The sequence below is a fragment of the Berghia stephanieae genome, chromosome 5, assembly GCF_034508935.2.
Source record: "Berghia stephanieae isolate SIO BIC M18660-M18661 chromosome 5, UCSD_Bste_1.3, whole genome shotgun sequence".
NCBI lineage: Eukaryota > Metazoa > Mollusca > Gastropoda > Nudibranchia > Aeolidiidae > Berghia > Berghia stephanieae.
The window spans coordinates 31716541-31734755 of NC_088364.1; the positions used below are offsets into that span (position 1 = coordinate 31716541).

General features: G+C 31.9%; 1 protein-coding gene across 5 annotated transcripts in view; it reads left to right on the forward strand.

Annotated features, from left to right (window-relative positions):
- The window catches only part of LOC144972760 (BAI1-associated protein 3-like), a 247908-nt gene extending 235812 nt beyond the window's left edge, over window positions 1–12096 (forward strand). For all 5 annotated transcript variants that reach the window (XM_078914359.1, XM_078914360.1, XM_078914361.1 and 2 more), the window contains 15 exons: window positions 480–643; window positions 1122–1245; window positions 2055–2123; window positions 2772–2846; window positions 3499–3600; window positions 4404–4637; window positions 6253–6321; window positions 7083–7229; window positions 7679–7792; window positions 8221–8304; window positions 8732–8813; window positions 9536–9574; window positions 10005–10128; window positions 10638–10840; window positions 11867–12096. In XM_078914359.1, coding sequence (XP_078770485.1) covers window positions 480–643; window positions 1122–1245; window positions 2055–2123; window positions 2772–2846; window positions 3499–3600; window positions 4404–4637; window positions 6253–6321; window positions 7083–7229; window positions 7679–7792; window positions 8221–8304; window positions 8732–8813; window positions 9536–9574; window positions 10005–10128; window positions 10638–10840; window positions 11867–11964 — 1728 coding nt within the window. In that variant the 3' untranslated portion in view covers window positions 11965–12096. The remainder of the gene's footprint in view (window positions 1–479; window positions 644–1121; window positions 1246–2054; window positions 2124–2771; window positions 2847–3498; window positions 3601–4403; window positions 4638–6252; window positions 6322–7082; window positions 7230–7678; window positions 7793–8220; window positions 8305–8731; window positions 8814–9535; window positions 9575–10004; window positions 10129–10637; window positions 10841–11866) is intronic.
- The last annotated feature ends 6119 nt before the right edge of the window (window positions 12097–18215 follow it).

An 18215-nucleotide genomic window follows, 5' to 3' on the forward strand; every position in this document is an offset into this window, starting at 1 on the left:
AAGTAATATCATAATTGTCTCTCTTGAATTTCTTCCAGATTGATGATGCTGGGTCTCACTATCAAATTATATTCTAGTTTTGTTCCCTTGACAGTTGAACCCAAACAGACAATTCAGTATAATATAGCCACAAATATTTTTTAAGTTACCTTTACGAAATCAAATTATCAAACATTCATAAATTTGAGTAACGTAACCATTAAACCAAGGCTTTGATTAAGGTGATGTGAAGCTGAACCCAACTATCATTTCATTTGATACAAGAATTCATTGATGTTTTGCGTCTAGGTAAAGTACTCAAAGCATCCGCCAGCCGGATATAATGTACCAAAGCGAAGTGTAACCTTTAATGTTTATAGTCTCATAAAATTTAATGAGATCTAATCATCCAATTGGCTGTCTAAAAACAATGTTTCAAATGAGCAGAGTGACGCCAGCTTCATTCCTACTATAAACACATAATGTTTTAATGATTTCAGTTGGGTGATGAGGTAAATCAGGATATTGAAACCATCTTACGTATCCACGAATGCGACACGGAGCCTGCTGATCTGGATCTGAGTCTGTCATTGAACACCTCCCTCTTTGAGCTTTATTTGAACTTGCAGGAATTTGCCAAATACAGTCGCCACCTTTCACATAGGTAATCCATAAATAATGAATTATTCCCCTTTGTAACAAATTGATATGAAATGATTTGATTTCAACTTTGAATACTATTGACAAAGCTTGTTTTATTTAAAGACATTATTATCTGCACTGATGCACACTTATTATGATGATGGTGATGATGATGATGATGATGATGATGATGATGATGATGATGATGATGATGATGATGATGGTGATGATGATGATGCTGGTGATGATGAAGGTTATGAGGAGGTGGTGGATGAGGAGGAGGAGGAAGAAGATGAGGAGGAGGAGAGGAGGAAGAGGAGGAGGAGGAGGAGGAGGAGGAGGGGATTGAGGAGGAGGGGGAGGAGGAGGAGGAGGAAAGGGAGGATGAGGAGGAGGAGTAAGACGAAAATAGAATTAAAATGTTGCTTTTCTAAAACTACAAAAGGAAGGTTAAAAGACATATTTTGATGGTTAAAATTAAAACGTTTCTTCCATTCTAGTGACCAAAAACACTTGAGCATTCCGTCCTATTACCGATGGTTCAAGTGTGCCGTAAGTAAGTGGCTTGCCATTGCACAAAGCCGGACTGAGAGGAGGATCAGAAAAGCTGTCGAGTTGGAAAAGGTAATATTGTATAGCCCTGTTTTGAGGATCTGTAATAATAATATTATTAATAATATATATAATATATAATATATAATAATAATAATAATAATAATAATAATAATAATAATAATAATAATAATAATAATAATGATAATAATAATTATTATAATAATGATGATAATAATAATATTAATATTAATATAATGATGATAATAACAACACTAGTAAGAATAACAATGATAATAACAAAAATGATAATAATAAAATGATAATAATAATATAATAATAATAATAATAAATAATAATAAAATATAATAATAATTAATAATAATAATAATAATAATAATAATAATAATAATAATGATGATGATAATGATGATGATGATGATGATGATGATGATGATGATGATGATGATGATGATGATGATGATAGAAGAAGAAGGAGAAGAGAAGAAGAAGAAGGAAGAAGAAGAAGAAGAAGAGAAGAAGAAGAAGAAGAAGAAGAAGAAGAAGAAGAAGAAGAAGAAGAAGAAGAAGAAGAAGAAGAAGAAGAAGAAAAAGAAGATGATGATGATGATGATGATGATGATGATGATGATGATGATGATGATGATGATGATGATGATGATGATGATGATGAGTAAGTCACAATTAGAAATTAATGATTGCTTTCTTGTCTCAAAATGAAGGTTAAAACACATTTATCAATGGGTTTGTTGTCACTGTCTTTATGAAATCGAAACCTCTTTGATTATCAGTATTATGAACACCATGTTATTTTACCGTCATGAAATTTGTTTAATAATATACATTTTTACCATGTACAGGTAGCTCAAGTAAATGCTTCAGTCAAGTACAGTACATCTGCCGTCGATGTTTGTTGCTGTTTCACTCAGGTAACACATTTATAGAATGTTATTGGCGATACGCGACGTGTTCAAATATGCAGTTCTGAAATCCGTACCCGATTATGGGCCTAGTTTAACTTTGTTACAGTGGACAATTTTTGTGTCATTTTTTGATATTTCCATTAGACTACAACAATGAGCCCATAGTAAATTGGGGTTATCAGATCTGCAATAAGTGAACGTCGACAATGTCCATTAACATATAGCTGTAAATATGTTTAGAATATGTTTATAATATATATTTCAGATTCCAGAAAATAAAACACTATCACGAATCTAAGTTCTTTAAGACCAAGTATTTAACTTTTACAAGTTAGTCAAAGACCCTCCCGTTAGTTAAATTTGAATATTTCAAATTAGTTCTGATAAATACGCTGATTTTACTCTGAAGAGGCATAGCATTGTGACATATTTTTAAAAAAAAAAATAAAAAATAAATATTTCTGAAATGTTTGTTATCCTAATCTCATTTATTACGTACAGTTTGCGAACGGAAATGATTATTATCTTTCTTCTTCTTTTTCTCCTTTTTCTCCTTTTTCATATAAACCCACTGACTCCGGTAAGCATTTCTGCCAATTTTGCATGTTGCATATAATTCAATATAACAAATATGTTTTATAATGTCTCCAATAGATAACAGAGTTCTGGAAGCAGCTGGCGTGGCCTGACAGGGTTGGTGCTTATCCCTTTGTACACAAACTGACTGATGTAAGTACCATTAAACAAATGGAGTATAGACAACGTGTACTGATATGCAGGTCTGATAACCCAATTCATTATGGACCCATTGTTGTAATGGAAATCTCAAAAATTGACGCTCATTGTTGTAATGGAAATACTATCAAAGCAACGCAACATGTAATCAATCCATTACAACAATGTTAAATCAAGTCCTAAAGTGCATTCTATTATCAGACCTGCAAATATGTGCACGTTTCTATAGACAATCCAGTATGCACTGTCAAGAAGATTTGATCATAATATCAAATGAGAGAACTTGGGTTAAATAAAGACCTATAATTATCCTGACAGACTTTTTGCTCTTAATTTAATTTCATGTGATTTTTAGAAATTTAAAATGTATTGGTACGGGTTATTTTGTTCAATATCCAATGTTTTAACCCTCTCCTTACCAACTACAGGAAAATCGTCACTTAATCAGATTTGTGTTGTACATTACAACATTTTATTAAAAATCGTTGTTTTATAAAGCTTGTTATGATGCACAAAAAATGTGCATATCTAGTAAAAACGTATTTCTAGTGAATTTTGAGTGTAAAAAGGCAAGTAAAAATCATGAATATGGTCGGTAAGGAGAGAGTTAAGTCAGAAAATTTTATTTTTTTTTATTTTGAAATAGGACATGTGTGCTGCTGCCAGATTGTATGCGGACCTAGTACACACCAAATTGGCCGAGAAAGGCTACTACGATGACGAGGGACAGTTTGACGTCACAGAGGAGGTACGGCCGGTTAATCTCTCTCTCTCTCTCTCTCTCACTCTCTCTCTCTCTCTCTCTCTATATATATATATATATAATATATATATATTATAATATATATATATATATTATATATATTATCTCTCTCCATATAATAATAATAATATAATAATAATAATAATAATAATAATAATAATAATAATAATAATAATAATAATAATAATAATAATAATAATAATAATAATAATAATAATAATAATAATAATATAATAATATATAATAATAATAATAATAATAATAATAATAATAATATAATAATAATAATAATAATAATAATAATATAATGAATGATGATGATGATGATGATGATGATGATGATGATGGAGATAATAACAATAATAATAGTAATAATACAATAAGTAATAATTATATATATATATATATATATATATATATATATATATATATATATATATATATAATAATTATGAAACATGCCTCTGTCATCTAATTAACATTTATTTTGAAGATAAATCACAGCATGTCCTAAAACTCAACTGTTAAGAGCACTCACCTGACAGGGAATGGAACCATAATTGGCCTCTAGTTTTGATCTAACTTTTTTCTAATCCTTTTGTCCACCAAATTATATGATAGCTGGGTCTCTTAGATTCGGGGAAAGTACTTTACGATAAACGGGCCCCAAAAAGGACAGTGAGCAACTACGATAATGTTCAAATACAGCTACAAAACTGAGATTGTCCTAGACTCTATGTGCTCCAAAAATTGTTATATTTTTCAAAATAATTTCATTTCTCCCACAGCTATGTATCACAATCAATAACATTGAACAAGTCCGTCGTTCCCTGAAGCCCCTCCCGACTCTGTTGGATTTTAGTGAAATCCAGCAAGCCATCGAGCTCGCCGAAGATGATGGAACCTCGAACGAAGCAACAACCGGACTTCTTGGGAAGGCAACCCTACAGGGAATCATAAAACACGCCGATGACGACATGATTAGGAAGATCCGACAAGTTGTCGATCGTGTCTCCGATAAGGTATTGCTTTTTTTTTTATTGTGTAATTTTTTTTTTTAGTTTCCTTGGAAATTGTCTATTTGTGACTTCTGGGTGGAGTGCTCGCAAAGTGGACAGGGAGGTATTTACTGTGTCTTCTATCCCCATATATCTGTTTTCCAACATGCTTTCTGTCTTTGTATTGGAATGAGATTACTTGGTTTTGTCCTGGCCCTGACAGGATACCCTTACTGAGAGGGAAACAGTCAAATGCATAGTTAGAGTTTTGGGAGATGATATTTTTTTCCTTGTAAATCATCTCTCTGTTATGCACTGTATTATGTTTTGTTTGCATATTATATACGATTCATAAACATTTGAGTGTGTTCCTCTTAGTGGGGACCTGTGCATGTGTCTGGATGAGACTTTTAGGTGATCTGAAACTAAGTACTTTGATGGTGTGCTCTTGGAATATACATCTGTTTCTTATTTGAACCAAGTCCCCTTTGTCTTACCTTTTCTTGGGTGCCCTAATTGTAAGTCTAGAACTTTTTACTATCCCATTTCTTCTTTTTACTGGTGCTGATATGACTTTAATGTGTTGCAATCGCCGTAAAACCCTTATATATTAAAAACAAACAAACATACAAACAATATTTGCGACTTACCACCTCAAAACGGTTTCTTTTATTATATTTATATCGGTGTGGCTTACATGCTAAACATTGAATCAAGAGTCAAAAGTACGAAATTGGGGTTAAGTTGGCATGTCAAAGGTAAAAAAAGTAACAACAATAACAACAACAACAACAACAACAACAAAAATTGAGCTTTTCTATATCGCAATATCCACTGTACGTGCTCAAAGCACTTTACAAAAGAGTAGGTAGTAGATATTGTTTCGTAAAGGGATAAAGAGGCATCCGAATCCGGCTGAACATCGTTATTAAAATTACATTAAAAAGAGAGAGATTCTTTCTTTGATTGTTTATTTATTTGCACATTTCTTTCTTTTGAAAGTGTACAAATTAGAGAGGGATTTTTTAAACGCTTGACATAGAAATCAGAAGGATCGGATACAACAGAGATATTTATCCTGGTCCTGCATGCGCTAGTTAATAAAAAAGCCTGTACCTTATTTCTGCTGGGATTGACATAATTTTGTGTAAAGGAGCAAAAGGCGCACAATTGTATCATGAGGACAAGATTGACGATTTAAAGTATCCAAAAGGGCACGCCGTATTATATGTATGGTACGAGTGAGAGAGAGAGAGAGAGAGAGAGAGAGAGAGAGAGAGAGAGAGAGAGCGAGAGAGAGAGAGAGAGCGAGAGAGAGGGTGGGGGGAAGAAGGAGAGAGAGAAGAAGAGAAAGAAGAAGAGAGAGAGAAGAGAGAGAGAGAGAGGAGAGAGAAGAGAGAGAGAGAGAGAGAGAGAGAGAGAGAGAGAGAGAGAGAGAGAGAGAGAGAGAGAGAAAGAGTTATTGATTAATGTCCTTATTGTTTAATTATCTATTCTCCTAATTGTCTATACCAAGATCGAACATATTTTTCTCCTTACTGAAAAAAAAGAAGAAATTAATGACATTGAATCATGAAGCTAAATATGCATAATCAAATGTCATATTTCTATTTTTTTTTTCTGTTTCTGTTTTCTCAAGATGAGGCCGGATATCAAGAAGGACGTTTTTCATTTGAACTGGGCTCCGGAATCCCTCCCTGCTGAACAGGTATTTTAATGAGTCAACGTTATTTCAATCTGTCGCTGATCTTTGGAGTTTTGAACAAGAGGGTCTCCTTATATGATATTTTTTTTTGTTTTTGTTATACATATATTATTTCACTTATCTACCAATTAGCTGTGACGATAGAAGGTTTGCAATGTTGTTTAAATTTGTACCAATCAGGAGATTTAATTTTATTTTTGCATCTCGAAGAACCGTGCAGTGAACGAAGTCATCGTCAAACAGAATGTAACCATAAGTTCCAAATAGGCTAAAGAAAAAAATGGAAAAATTCCATGCAACAAAGCATAACTTTTATTTTAGTACATGCTCTAAAATCCATTTTTCAGTCGCCTGTTCAAATTTACCCCGGTGTTCAGTTACCCAGTATGTATTTTATTTCTCAAGGCAATGACATGATTCAAAAACTAAAATATCTTTATCTGTAATAAAAACTTAAAATTCAATTGTAAATACATTGTGGTGATTGACAATCTAATTAGTGCAACATACAATAATAAATAAATACAAACGTTGTGCCAAATTGTAATACATTCATCCAACAAAAGACAGCCGTCTTCTTCTTCCTGTTTTTAAAATTCTAATCATGTTACTTGAAAACATATTATAGGTACAAGCACTGACAAAAACGGCATTCATTCATTGATTATAAGATTGAATTGACTCTTAGTCTGACAAAATTATATAGATATGTATTGGATTGTAAAATGTTATTTCTATTGTCTTTTTTTTCATCATCGCACCAGGCTGTAGGAGATCTCTTGGAGTACCTCGACAGTAATCTTCTCACCTTAAATGCCAACCTGTTAAAGACAAATTTTGAGCGTATTTTGTCTTCTATTTGGGTCGAGGTATTGGAGGAATTCAAAGAAGTCTTGGATAACGAAGAAATGGTAAGAACTATAATGCGATACAGGGATAAAATATTTATTCAGAAAAGTAAAATAGTAGTCACAACTATGTTAATAAAATATGAAAAGAACAGAGAAGTGTCGGATGACAACGTAGATTAAAAACTGCGGCGATGGGAGTTGAATCCTAGACCGGAATGGCACGGCACCTTAAGCCTGGCTGCGAGAGGGACGTTCTGCACAACACCAACCGCTACTACAAAAGATAGTGATTTCAACTATATATTATTATAAAAGCGCCATTAAAGTTTAGCAATATTATCAAAGCTATTATTATTATTATTATTATTTTTATCATAATTATTATTATAAAAGCGCCATTAAAGTTTATCAATGTTATCAAAGCCTTGAAATGGCTTTACAATAATGCTGCGTTTTTTTTTCTATTTCGTGTTATAACTATACGTATTTATTATCTACCATGTCCACAGCGTCCTCCAATTTTTTACCAGCGGATGTTCGAGGCCTTAAATCTCTTGGTGAATTTCTTCTTTGCTAACGGCAATGGGTTGGAAATGGACAGCATTCTCATTGAGCCATTCGAGGTAATGATCGTGGGAAAAAAGTAAAGCCTTTTAAAGATGTAGGTTACCAGGGGCTTATCCTGAAGTTTATCCCAGATTCTGTTGCGTTAAATGGGAACATAATTTGCTTGCCAGCCTTTTGATAGGGCGCCAGTCTATCGCAAAAGTACTTCCCGCCATATCAAAGAGACACAGCTTCCCAATCACTGTTTGGTGGACAGAACTCAAAACGATAACATTGGTTATGGACGTTTTGTAGCTAACTTGTGGATTATGATTTAGTTTACGTTCACTGAGACATTGAAAAAATTAGAAGAACATTTACAAATGGATTTGAACATTTGTTCTTCGTGATAACTGACCTTTATTCTGGGTTTTTGTTTTCGTTTAGAGTGGTCATACTATGGATGTTGACAATATCTTCAATGTTTTTATGTTTCTTTTTCCAGAATCTTCGCAAAGAATTGACAATGCATAAAATGGACACCGTCTCATTGATTGAGGCTTTTTACATGGAAAAGAATGAGCAACAAGTAACGCTTTTGATTTTCTTTTTAATATTTTCTAATTCAGACTCTTGTCCTGTCAAAATAGAAATCAATTTCTCTCTCTAATTTTTATTTAGGTGTCATCGATAAATTATTGAGTCTACCTAGTCAGATTATACTTGAATATATTCAAGTATAATCTGACATATATGTGGCCTTGTGAATCAAATGTAAGTAAATTAACTAATGTATTTTAAAGTGTAAATTTTGATTTGGTTGAATTTAAGAATGCTATATCAAAATGAAATGCAAATTTTACATCCCAAAACCAACATAGTTTTGCATGGCCTTCTACGTAATACTACAACGTTTACGACATTGTAGCACTGTTTTTTTTTTTGAAATATATTGTAACTAACTTGTGGTTCTTTTTTATTTTCTCATAAACTAATAATGTTTTGCTTAATTTCAGGCGCACACAGAGAACACCGAATATGGGGTGTTGAACATACGAGTAGTTTACAAATTCGAGTCTCATACTCTTCTCGTGGAAAGTGAGTGATGACTTGATTTGCTACACACACACACACACACACACACACACACACACAACACAATATATATATATATATATATATAAAATATATATATATATATATATATATATATATATATGTGTGTGTGTGTGTGTGTGTGTGTGTGCGTGTGTGTAATGTATGTGATATTTCATTGTGAGCTTACTTACGTGTCTAATAAACACACAATAGATAATTGCTGTAATGAAGAACACTGCACATTGGCTTCAGATTGTGTTTTTCCCGTTAGAGACATGAGTTATCACTCATATGATTACATCAATTTAAGATTCCAACTTTTCATCTTTAAACGGATTTTAAAAGATAGATTAGTTACTTACTTCAACGTGTTTTGTATCATGCTGGTGTCAAGGAAGATACAACAATGAACCAAAGCATCTGGCATGAAATAAGCTACATTCATTTTGTGAAGTGTTTAAAATCTAAATGGATAAAATTAAATATGGTTTTCTCCAATGCATAATATTTAATGATGATATGCTTTAATATGATACTGTATATGCATTATTGTATTGTAAGACATAAAATTTTACCAACAAGAACCTATCTATTCCTATGGCTTCCCCCCAAAAAAAAATATAGCGTAAAGTTTACAATGTTTAAAGACCTTTTGTTTATTCATAAACGAAAGCATAATGAATAATGAAGTATATTTTTCATAATATATTCTCTTTTTACAGTACTCAGTGCAAAGGATTTGATTCCCCTTGACGCTAACGGTAAGCTACATTCAGTATTAACATTTTTAACATAGACACATTCACTATATTAATATTAACCCAAAATTGCTATGGTGCATAGAATAACCAAATTTGTTTGCCTCCCTATTTTTGGGGGAAGTTTTTAATGAACAGTTAGACATAGTAATTAAATCTACAAGTGTTTAGAAACCGTTCTATCTTATTCAGTACTACCCCCCCCCCCCCCCTTCCCCTTATAATTGTGATATTATATATAATTTTGTTTAGATGTGTTAATGTGCCATATTTTATCGTTTTTCTGTTGATTGACAATAATTAGTATCATGCATTTCGCTTGCATGTCGATCAATATGATATTAACAAGGTCACAATAGAACACATTTCTCGTATCGATACCAAAAATATGTTCAATAGTCTAATGTCATACCATAAAATTCTATCTCCCCAGGCTTGAGTGATCCTTACGTCCTAATCACGCTCAGTCCGGAACACGTCTTTCCTAAAATGACGACACAAAGTACCAAGATAGTGAAAAAGACACTCAATCCAATGTTTGATGAAACATTTGAATTGTAAATATTATCTTATTTATCTTTTTGTCTAATTATACAATTAAATTCAAGTTGATTGTCCATTTCTGATAATGATATAACCTTAAACTATCTCGAATGCCGCAAAGCTTTTTATTATGTATCGACAAACTGCATAAAATAAACTTTGAATGTTAAACTTAACTAAAATATGTACTGCATGTAATGTATTTACAGCAAATTCAATATGTAGATGCATAAGCATTTTTCACATTTTGATTAATTTGATGTGCTTGAAAAGTCGAGTCAAGATATTAAATAGTGTTTACGAGAATCTTGCAACAGTAAAATACACAAGCAAATCTTTTTATTCATTAAAATTAAATGAATGCAATATAGCGAGTGTTTTGGTTTAAATGAAAAAAACAACTTTAAAATAATGATGTTTTAACGCCATAATAGATAAACAATAATAGTACACTAAATAATAATCTATATATTTTCGGGGGAAAGTTTCTGTATTCAGGTTTTAATGAACGTTTGCTCCACAGCCAAGTTGATCCAAAGCAATGTGCACACCATGGCTCCACCCTAGTCTTCACTGTGATGGACCACGATCTGGTGTTCCAAAATGATTTTGGAGGTGAGGCCTTCTTGCCTTTAGCAGACGTACATGGAGTTGGAGGAGAGGAAGTTTCTGGTTATGACGCACTAAACGTCATAACACTGCCTCTTATACACCCCAAAAACTCAGGTAATTAAAGTTGATTCAGATATAAAGTCCATTACACTATGTTTGTTTCTGATTTTCTTTCTTCATGGATGTGAGTTTCAGACGTGACGCAAGGACATATTGCTCTAACTCTAAAATCTATTTCTTGGCCTTTCTTATGTAGACTGACTAAGCACTTCGGCAATGGTTATAGTAAATGAAAATGTCTACAAAATGCCGTTCTTATGTGGACTAAATTGAAATCACAGACTATAGTTGACCTTTGGCCTTAAAGCTTAGTATGCCCCAAACATGGCTTTAAAAGTTTTCCAGAGGCTCGTGACAAAGATATATACATCATCATCAAATGACAAATCATTGTGCCCTAGCAGATTTTATGAATAACCATTTGAGTCAACGGGTGATAGAATGCCCTTAATTGTTTGCAAGCTACTCACATCTCAATCTATATTAAAAATAGTTTTATAATGTTTCGATTTGCGAAAAATTTAACATAGGTTGGACGGAACAATTTTGACTCCCAACCCTATTTTTAAAAAAGAATAGATTTCGTTTGGACCCCATTCTTTGCGTACGAGCTGAAGATTGAAATAGGTTTTTGTTTGTTTTTGCAATGAAATTCATTTTTCCCCACAAATTTTGAAGGAGATGTCAGAATTTAGTTAATAGCTATCTAACCAACAGCAACACTCAAAATAAAAATGAAGAGTGGTTTTCCAAAACTCACTAACTCCATTTTTTTCCCATTTTGAGATATAGAGGATTATTTCCCTAACTTTTCTCATTCGGTCTATTATTTTATCATACTTAAACTTCAAATTCACACAAATCTAAGGAACTTATTGTATCAATTGATACTTAAAATAAAGTTTACATTTCAATTTATCTCATGGATGGAAGATCTCAAAAAGTAGAAAAATCGACTTAACGAGTTTTGGAAAACAAGCCTTTAATCTGATTTGTTCTGTTTTGTTGTTGGGTAGTAAGCGCCGTACAAATACCAACAGACAACTTTTCCTTTTCTAACATTTACATATTCTTTTTCAGCTCATGGAGCTTTGGATGTTTTGAGATGCAGGACATGGGATGGAGTCGCTCAGGATTTCGTCAAGAAGAGAAGCAAGATTGAACAACAGGCAACTTAAAATAGTTTTATGCATAATGTACATCTTAGCCCATTATATAATTCACGTCCACGAAAAGAGATTTTTAATCCATAAATCAATCAGTGTTATGCAAATTGAATTTTGCATCATTGTGTAATTAATTCAATCACGGTCTGGCCATAATATGGAGACATATTGTAACTGTAAAAATGAAACTTTGGTTTCATTACATGGCCTGCGACGTGGATATTATTGTATTTCGAAGCACATTGGTCATGGAAATGTGTTATAGAGATGTGAGTGCTTATTTAAAAGGACTATCACATAGCCATTGACTGTCGTACAAACATTTACTGGCAGAAGTTTACCAAGTAGAATCACAATACATACTACACATTATTATTATTATTATTATTATTATTATTATTATTATTATTATTATTATTATTATTATTATTATTATTATTATTATTATTATTACTATTATTTATTAGTATTATCGTCATCAAATTAACCAAGGGCGCTCATGTGGCCAAAACTGAGAATTGGAAATTGTCCTACTGATAGGAGAGTTACATTATTCAGATTAAATATTTCACTTGACCAAACATTCATATATCTCAAATATACCACTTAAAGATACATTATTATTATTATTATTATTATTATTATTATTATTATTATTAATTATATTATTATTATTTATTATTATTATTATTATTATTATTATTATTATTATTATTATTATTATTATATATTATTATTATTATTATTATTATTATTAATATTAATGAACAGCAGTCCAATATAAACAGTGACTGGTGTTTTCTCAAATAATCCTAGTGGGAGATCTACGAGATGGTTTCATATCTTTTATTCCTATTCAACTTGCTGCAATATCAGTATGTAAGAGAGGGAGCCCAGACGGTGCTCAAATGTCATGTTGAAGGTAGATTTACCTCGATATACCGTTATTCCGCTCCCCTGTTTATTACATTGCCTAGCTAATGACAACACATATTATTAAACATACAAGACATGTGAAACTATTCCTTAAACTGACTCCCCATTAGCGTGCCAACAATTATTTTAATCTTTTTTGTGGACGTATAACGAGTTTTGTTTTTGTAAATATAGTTTTCTTCAAGAGATGGTTTTTATATAAAGAATCTACCATAAACATACTGCATTCATATGATTTGTAGTTCATACATAAATGCTGATTTTTATTACTTCACTGTCAGTTTTGAAATTGACGAAGTCTCTCTCTCTCTCTCTCTCTCTCTCTCTCTCTCTCTCTCTCTCTCTCTCTCTCTCTTCTCTTTCTCTCTTTCTCTCTCTCTCTCTTTCTCTCTCTCTCTCTCTCTGTGTGTGTGTGTGTGTGTGTGTGTGTGCGGGCGCGCGCGCATCAATGTGCGAATTGTGCTCCTTAATCATAATCATTTTTTTTAAATTGTCCATTAGTCTCACTTCACAGTCATTATTTTTTTCATTTATGGCGACATCCCATGGTCACTTTAAACTATGATACAATAAGCCATTATTAAATATCGTTCCTTTTCTACTTTGCACTAATAGGTATTTTATGCGCACCGAACACTTTAATTATTAAAGTACATAAGCTATAGATCTACAGCATAATGTTCTACGAACTACTTTAAGTCACAATGTATAACCTTCTTTTTTTCATTGACATCAGTACGTATAATATATCTAATTTTATTCTCATAATGTATTCTGGCCATTCAGACCGACATGTTCCGTAAGCATAATAATAATAAACCTGTCAAATCTATATAATAATATATTTTATATCAGCATAATAATTCTGAGAACTACATTCAGTAAAAACGTATGTTAATGATATGCTATACTTAGCTTCTTTTTCTCATTGGCATCAGTGCGTACATTTCTCATTTCCTTTCCATTCCATGTACTCCAGCAAAACGTTACCACGAACTAATTACAGAAATTAGTATATTATTCAAAATCCTAAACATCACTAAATCAATCATTTCAATTTCATATTTCTCACAAGGTGAGGGACCAGTTTCGAACCCGGTCTAAAAGACCCAAGGTAGGATCTGGACAAAATCAAATGTCTCATATATATATTATATATATATATATATATATATATATATATATATATATATATATATATATATATATATATATATATATATATATATATATTGCTTTTATACGTGAGAAGGGGCTGCTGATGTGCTCTAACAAAAAGCACGATCAAATTCTCTGGAAAGCAGATTTTTAAAATAATAATAATAATAGTGTAAAACAGAGAAGACACTTGAATTTCAAACTTGAAAACGATTTGGGTTGTGGGGGGGGGGGGGGGGGTGTTATTATTTTTTCTTACTGCTTACTCTGCCACTGTATCGTATACAATTTTATATATTTCCTTTGTATTCTAAACATACAGACAGAACGATGTGTTAATATTCTAGTCATTCTATAATAACTATAATAACCTCTAATAAATTGCATCGCTGACCTATGTTTCTATCAGTATTCATAATAAACTTGTTGAAATTCTACCACCAGCGGTATTTTGCCAATTTCTATAATCATACAATAGCATTGCCGATGGTTTACATCAAAGGATCAATCATATTATGTATTCCAGACAGTAAAATGAACAGTTATTTTAATATTCTAGTCAATAACCAATGTTCAATAATGATTTCAATACGAACTTTTTTTTTTTATCAGTCCATATATATATTTACATTTAAGTGTGTCATACCTGTTAAACCATTTTCATACAGTTTTATTGCATCATATGTCTAATTATATGATATATATATATATATATATATATATATATATATATATATATATATATATATATATATATATATATATATATATACATATAATCACAAGGTTATAATGTAAAAAATCGATTTGCTGCAATCAATCATTATTTGTTCGTGTATGCTTGCTGTGTGTTTTTTTTTTAATATTTTAAAAAATATTCTAAACCTTGATGATAACTAAATATATAATGAGTCAGAGAGATGGCTTCAGATGGCCTCTCATTGTGAGCAGAATTACAAAATGATGACTAAAAAAGTTAATGTATAACAAAGACTATCTTAATTTAGAAAGAATAAAAGACAACAAAACAATAAAGTCAAATGAGAGACCAGTTTGATTTCCAATAAAATTTAAAGGCATTCCTCTGTCCCACGACTTCATTACATGTTTACATATCACGTAAGGGTGAATGTAAATGATGGAAAAAAAAAGCTGTGTCTTTACCAATATATTTTCATGACTCTGTATATAAACCTTAATATAGTTTTAAGAAGGAGACCAACTTATTCTTGAGCAATTGAAAATTATAAATTCTCTCCTACGGTTAATAAATAAAATGTGGCACAATGCTCGAGAAAATCCAGTAAATTGAACTACCAACTAATACATCATAAAAAAAACTACTGTCCCCCCCCCCTACTACTACTACTACTAACTACTACTACTACTACTACTACGACTAATACTACTACTACTATTATTACTACTACTACTAACTACTACTACTACTACTACTCCAACTACTACTACTACTACTACGACTAATACTACTACTACTATAATTACTACTACTACTACTACTACTGTAACTTCTACTATTGCTACTGCTCCTAATACTGCTAATAGTACTACTACTATTACTGCTACCACCATCAATACTACATCTATGGAAAAATTGTTGTCTTTTTATATTGTTTTCTCGTCAGAGGTAGTCATTTCTATTAACCTTTGTTTGTTCACTATTCCATAACTCTGATTTGGTTTAATGTGCACAGTGTACTCAGTTGACAAGTCCAAATACACAGAGCATACATTTCTTTGCTTGTCGTCTATGACAAATTATCTTCAGCTCCTAATAACTAGAGGTGCCTAAATGAGTCAATAAAACAGAGATAAAGATAAAGGGAGTAAATCTGACCCATGAATGAACAACACAAAACAAACGACGTTTCGGCCTTTGGCCTTTTTCAAGTAAACACAAAATACATATATTATATTTATATTAGATTGTCATAATAATATAGGTGAAAATTTGTAAATGTGTGTGTAAGTGTGTGTGTGTGTGTGTGTGTGTGTGGTGTGGTGTGGTGTGGTGGGGAAATGGAAGAGAGAGAGAAAGAGAGAGAGAGAGAGAGAGAGAGAGAGATAACAATGAGAGTGTCAAGGGAACAAATATTTTATCCACCTGTATTAAATCCATTTTTAAATGTTTTTAATTTTTAAAAGTTAATCCTCTGTTAATTCACGGACTCCTTTAATATAAAGAATCGTTATTTCATTCATCCATAGACCTTTGATTTGTAAAAGAGTGTGCATGGCATTTGTTTTCTGTTTTAGATATTTTACAAGTTGTTACATGGTATAGCGATGCAGTGACATTATAGTTACTTATTGAGTAGTGTATAAAGTTATGTATAACACTGTTGCCATCATAAACTATTTTTGAAGATTCTGGTTTTCAACAATACATCAGAGACAAAAGTGACAAAGTCTTAAGAATAAAAATTAGAATACATCAAGATGGATTATTTAGATAATTTTTAACACCCCCCCCCCCCCCAAAAAAAAAAAAAAAAAAAAAAAAAAAAACATGAGCTTTTATATAGCGCAATATCCACTAAACGTGCTCAAAGCTCATTGCAAAGGGTCCCTGATCAACATCAACATGTGACATGTAGAATGAGACACGACGCCTGTTAGGCGATATTACATTTTTTTCTGATAGAGACAATGCTGTTAAAGGTCAGGTACTTAGTTTACACCTGAGCATGGTGAGAGAAGGTGAGTAAAGAGCCTTTTCCAAGGACTCAGCAATGTGCCAAAGCGAGGCTCTAACCCAGGACCTTCCGACCCGAACACGAGTGACATACCACAGAATCACATAGCCGCAATATATTAATAATATATTACTATATTTGTATCTGCAAGCATTGTTAAATTGCTTGTACTGCTGCGCTAAATTTCTAAACCGGATAATTACATATAAGGATAAAGCAATATACTGTGAATTCATCAGAAAATTATTTTAAAAAGAGCAATGCCAGATATAGATGACTAAGGCAAGGTTTTGCAAAATTATTCTCTTAATAATACTGGAATTTTAGCAAGTATCTAAATCTTAAATCCAATATAAGTGGAAAGAATAATTTCACAAAAACATTAATGATGTTATTTAATTGGTAATAAAAGCAAAGGAGAAAGAAATTCCAAGTTGTTCAGTGTGCGTGTAATGGTCAAACGGTCAGGTTGTTTTGACAGTCCTCTGATCTAGGAACTGTTGGGTCATCCATTGGAAAATATTTGTTTTTTTATCATATTTTCCCTCATTCTATTAAATAGTGACATAGAATAAGAAGCCTCCTCTTTGTCTAAAAAACGTCAACTGCTGTTGTATTAATGTCAGTTTTTCATCTAAAAAGATTAACCATTCAAATATTCACAGGGTGCTGTTATATTGGATAAGCAGCAAAAGCAACGTAAATGCAACAGTCAATAATGTCTACTTAGTGAAAACAAAAATGAGTTACACAAATACTAAAAGAGTATATTTGATGATTACATATTATTTCTATTCTAGATAGTGCAATGATTGTCTACCCATGTCTTAAAAAAATAAAAAAATTCGCCCCCTTGTTTCATACAACTTTCTTTTACCGCACTACTCTGAAAGCACAATCCTAATTTCTGTCAAGCAAAAACCAGTCATACTGATGTACACGATTTTGAACACATTATTTCATAATCTTCATACATACAAATACATTTATGCATACTTATACCATATTGAGCTACATTTGTTTTCCACTGGTCAATTGTTAAAGACAAATTCGTTTAACTTACTATCCCAGATAACTCTTTCTTTCCAACTGCTTTTCATTTGCAGCTAAAAGCCTTCTGATTTGGGATTTGTTCTGAATTTTTTTTTTTTTGTGATGTGTTTTATGTCAAGCAAGATATTTTTCTAAGCCTTTAACATCTATACTGCATATCTTAGTATCATAATTTACCCAGTTCTTTGATTATAATTTAAGACCTTATTTTCATCGACAGCCCACAATGACATCTGAGTGGGGTCTTTTGACCTCCCATGGTGAGCGAAGAGGTGTCTTCTATCTCCCTATTATTCTGTTTTCCCTTCCACGTTGCTCTCGTCTTATTCTGGATTAACATTGCTCGGTTTTGTCATTGTCCTTGTAGTTAGATAAATCATCTCTCTGTTATGTATTATA